At 30.9% G+C, this 4,442-nt stretch overlaps 1 protein-coding gene across 1 annotated transcript; it reads right to left on the minus strand.

The window, feature by feature from the left end:
- Positions 1-1,835: 1,835 nt before the first annotated feature.
- On the minus strand, positions 1,836-2,472 carry LOC130467663 (uncharacterized). The gene is made up of 3 exons (XM_056836242.1): positions 2,347-2,472; positions 2,072-2,189; positions 1,836-1,978 (listed from the first exon to the last, which is right to left on the minus strand). Exons 1-3 carry the CDS (start codon positions 2,470-2,472, stop codon positions 1,836-1,838), a joined length of 387 nt encoding a protein of 128 aa, XP_056692220.1.
- Positions 2,473-4,442: the final 1,970 nt, after the last annotated feature.

Here is a 4,442-nt window from a genome sequence, read left to right on the forward strand (position 1 = left end):
TATAAATGTCTTTATTTTTTTAATGCTCTATAAATGGACACCAATATTGATCCACTTTATATCAAACGAAAAAATAATTATTTTCCTCTCCTGTTTAATTTTTGTTTGTTAACAAAAATTTAAACAATGGATAATTCATTTTCTATGAGAAATAATAATCCTCAATTCATTTTCTAACTTAATTAATAACGATTAATTATGCCACTAATACTTTGATTATATACTTATCCCATAATAATATCATAAGATATAAATGTAGATGGGGGTATGGATAATGTAGGAGGTAGATTATATTTTTGGAGTTTGATAAATTTTGTTAAATGTTGTTGGTGTTGGGTTTGGTATTGGGGATAGAGAAAAGATAAAATATTATATTTTATTAGGTTGAAGACCAAAATCAAGGTGTTTGATAAACATGCTCTAAATTGTTAAGTTAAAATAACTCATATGACATAACAATCAAATTGCTTGGAAGACATGACAGTAAAAATAACATGTGATATAAATAATACTACGGGAACCAATAACACGAGTTATTCTTATTAAGTAATAACACACAAAACTTATTAAGTAAGAAAACAATAAAAACTACTCTAATAAATTCACAATAACAAAACATTAATCTCATTGTTTGAAGCATTAAATGATGGTGTTGTGGGCACGAATCACTAATGGAAGTGATGATGAAGGAATTAAAACTAAATATTCATATACTATTTGAAAAAGGAAGAAATAAAACTCTGTTAAAGGTTTCCAGAACTTATTTTTGCACTCCACGCTAAAAAAAATCTCATTATTTAGACTTTGGAGACTGGTGAGTTTATGACGACATGATTTATAAAGGAAGTAAAAAAGGGTCATATAGTAATATGAATCTATATATTATTATTTTCTATTAAATAAGAATTGTAGTAGCGTTTCCTTCCTTAATATCGTATATTTATCTTATTATTTAAAATAAAATAAGAAAAGAAATTTCCTAGGTGGCGCTCTTAATGCAATTCAAAAGTTCATCTCCTATATAGATAGTTAGATTGATATAATATAAGAGTATTTGATTTTGGATGAAGTTGTATATTTATTATTAATTAATTAATTAAAAAATATATATGACACCTAATTATTTATCTACATGGCACTCGACTTTTTAATTCAAAAAAAAATTAGAAATATTATTTTCATTTGCCGAAACCATTAGATTTCCTACGTGATGCTCTAATAGCTCATCAAATGTGTCCGCTTTAATTATATAATATTAGATTTGTATATACAATAATTAATTAATTAAAACATCTATGTGGCACCTAATTATTGATCTATGTGGAACTTGGGTTTTTTAATTAAAAAATAAATTTAAAATCTTGTTTTTTCATTGACTGAAACCATTAGATTTCCTACGTGGCACTCTAATACCCCACATTTTTTTTAAGTAATTATAAATATATTTAATTATATTTATAAAACATTTATAGATTTTATAAATTAAACTTGCATTTAAATATTTATTTAAATGTATTTTATTAATTAAAAATATTTATTATTTTTAATTGGAGATTAAAATGATTTTATTTTAATTGGGGAATTTAAGTTGGGTTTTAGAAAAGTAAAACGAATTTTAAAACGTTCTAGCCTAGTCCAATTTCAATTGCTATCCCAAACAAATTAAACAAGTTTGTCTTATGTTTAATGAAGCACATCCTTGATAAAGCGGCGATAAAACCCCGCATGACCAAGGAAACTCCTAACACCTTTAGCATTAACTTGAGGGGGTAATTTTTCAATCACTTGGACCTTAGTCCGTTCAGAAATTAAGTATCCCATAAACACCCCTTCAGTTACCATGAAATGACACTTTCCCAATGCAACACCAAGTTACATTCTTCACAACTCTTTAGAACTTTAGTCAAATTGATTAAGCGTGTATCAAAAGAAGTACCATACACACTCAAATCATCCACGAAAACTTCCATGATTGACTCTATTAATTCAGAAAAAATGATCATCATGCAACATTGAAAAATAGCAGGTGCATTACATAAACCAAAGGGCATCCTACGATATGCAAAAGTACCATATGGACATATAAATGTGGTCTTTTCCTGATCATCTGGATGTATGGAAATTTGAAAAAACCCAGAATAACCATCCAAATAGCAAAAGTACTTATGACAGGCCAATCCCTCTAACATCTGATTATTGTAGGGGATGGGGAAGTGATCTTTCTTAGTAGAAACATTCAGACGCCTATAATAAATGCATATACGCCATTCTGTAACTACCCGAGTTGGGATCAACTCATTTTTTTCATTCCTCACAACAGTTGTCCCCTCCCTTCTTTGGAACTACCTGAACTGGACTCACCCTCTTAGAGTCCGCTATAGCATAGACAATACCCGCATCAAGAAATTTCACAACTTCAGCTTTAACAACATCTTGCATAATGGGGTTCAAACGGCGTTGGGTTGAATGCATGGTTTTTGACTCTCGTCTAGATGTATCCAATCCATACGAAAATCCGGGCTAATTGTAATCCCCCGTAAATTTAGAAACATTATTTATATATTTTAACGTATAGTTAATTATATTTAAATTAGAATTTACGAATTTTAGAAATAAATATATAATTAACGTATATTTATTTTATTATATTTTGAATATTTTTAACGATTTATGAAATCAAAATAATTTTAGAACTTTAAGTTGAAAAGAAATCAAATTACGAAAACTGATTGAATTTAGAAAACGATCTTATTCGGTTTTGGATTTAAATCCTAAAACTAAATCCTAAAATTAACCCACATGGCAAAGCCCAATCAATAAAAACCCAAAACTCACACCCTCCCTTATTCTATTTCACGTAAAAGCAAAACCCTCCTCTTGCTCCCTTGCAACTCACGTGAACTCAAACCCTCAAAACTCATCTCTCCTTCTCTTCGATGCTGCTGTCCTTCCTGCCGCCCAGCCGTCGGTCAACCACCTCCTCGCCGCCAATAAGTTTTGTCCCCTTCTCCGTCGTCCTCTTTCTCTTTCGTCCCTCTTCTCTTTTCGTCTTGCCCTAACCGTTAATCCCTTTTGTTTCGGTTTCGCACGCAGCCAACACCACCACGTTCGTCGCCGCCGTACCTCCAGCCACGCAGTGACGGTTAGCCACGCAGCCGGTAACTCCTCCCCTTCCTCTCCTCCTTTTCTTCCTCTATGGTCTTCGTTCTTCCCTTCGTTTTACCCCTCCTAACTCCCGATCAGCCACCACCGCAAGCATCCACCTTGCGGTACTTTTTTAGGGAAGGTACTTTTAAGTTTAGGTCTGTTATTTCTATAGTTTAGACATGTTACTTTTTTTTTATATAATTTTAGAAGAGGTACTTTTTTAGTTTAGGTATGTTAATTCTATAGTTTAGACATGTTACTTTTTTTTAGTTTAGGTATGTTACTTCTATAGTTTAGACATGTTACTTTTTTTTATACGGAGTAATTTTAGTTTAGGGAAGGTACTTTTTAGTTTAGGTATGTTATTTCTATAGTTTAGACATGTTACTTTTTTTATAATTTTAGAAGAGGTACTTTTTTAGTTTAGGTATGTTAATTCTATAGTTTAGACATGTTACTTTTTTAATTTAGGTATGTTATTTCTATAGTTTAGATCTGTTACTTTTTTATAGTGATATTAGTAGTAATTACTTTAATAGCTTTAGAAATATTAGTAGAGTTACTAAGTGATTACTTCTTTTTATAATTTCAATTACTTCTTTTTATAATCCGTACATCAGACGTTCCATCCTCAAGAAATTAAAAACAGAACAAGATCGTCATCATTCAGATGATCAAGTGTTGGAATTATTGCGTCAACACATCAACACCAATAATATGGAGTTTAAAGATGTGAGTGATGCCAAGTTGATCCTGGAGAAGAAACTTACACCTACTGATATGTAATTAGCAAATCTTTAATGTGAATGTGTCACACCATCAAGTTGATGGTGTGACCGGTCACACAAGAAACGGGCTGTTGAAACTTATAAAACCTTATTAAAACTTATTTAAACTTATATGAAGTAAGACCTTATTTAAGTTATTTGAATTTATAAAATCTGAAAATAAGGTGTAAGTTGAACAATGCCTAAATGTAAGAATGATTCGTTATAGAATAACCATAGCCGCAGAAGTGAGAAGTAAGGACGTCATGAAATAACGTCACTTGAATTAACTTGATAATAGCCTACTCTCTGATTCTCTGTCACATTAGAATAGGCTCTTCCTCCAAAATTCCAAATAGTTATCTTAATAGTAATTCAACTTTGCCATTCAACATCACTAGCTTCAGTTTGCTACTCCAAAATCTCTAATCCATTGTCTCTATTGGGAAGATGTCGTAGACTTTTAGATCCAAACTAAATTCAAATTTTATCCGAATAAGCTTACTTTGTTTCAAAATACGTACATAC

The sequence above is a fragment of the Spinacia oleracea genome, chromosome 2 (assembly GCF_020520425.1).
Source record: "Spinacia oleracea cultivar Varoflay chromosome 2, BTI_SOV_V1, whole genome shotgun sequence".
Classification (NCBI taxonomy): domain Eukaryota; kingdom Viridiplantae; phylum Streptophyta; class Magnoliopsida; order Caryophyllales; family Amaranthaceae; genus Spinacia; species Spinacia oleracea.

Excerpts from the sequence above, each read along its gene's own strand:
- LOC130467663 (XM_056836242.1), bottom strand. The coding sequence starts at position 2,472 with ATGCATTCAACCCAACGCCGTTTGAACCCCATTATGCAAGATGTTGTT. Across the intron at positions 2,190-2,346 it reads AGAGGGTGAGTCCAGTTCAG|ATGTTAGAGGGATTGGCCTG; the intron begins GTAGTTCCAAAG and ends TACAATAATCAG. Across the intron at positions 1,979-2,071 it reads CACATTTATATGTCCATATG|AGTCAATCATGGAAGTTTTC; the intron begins GTACTTTTGCAT and ends CTGAATTAATAG.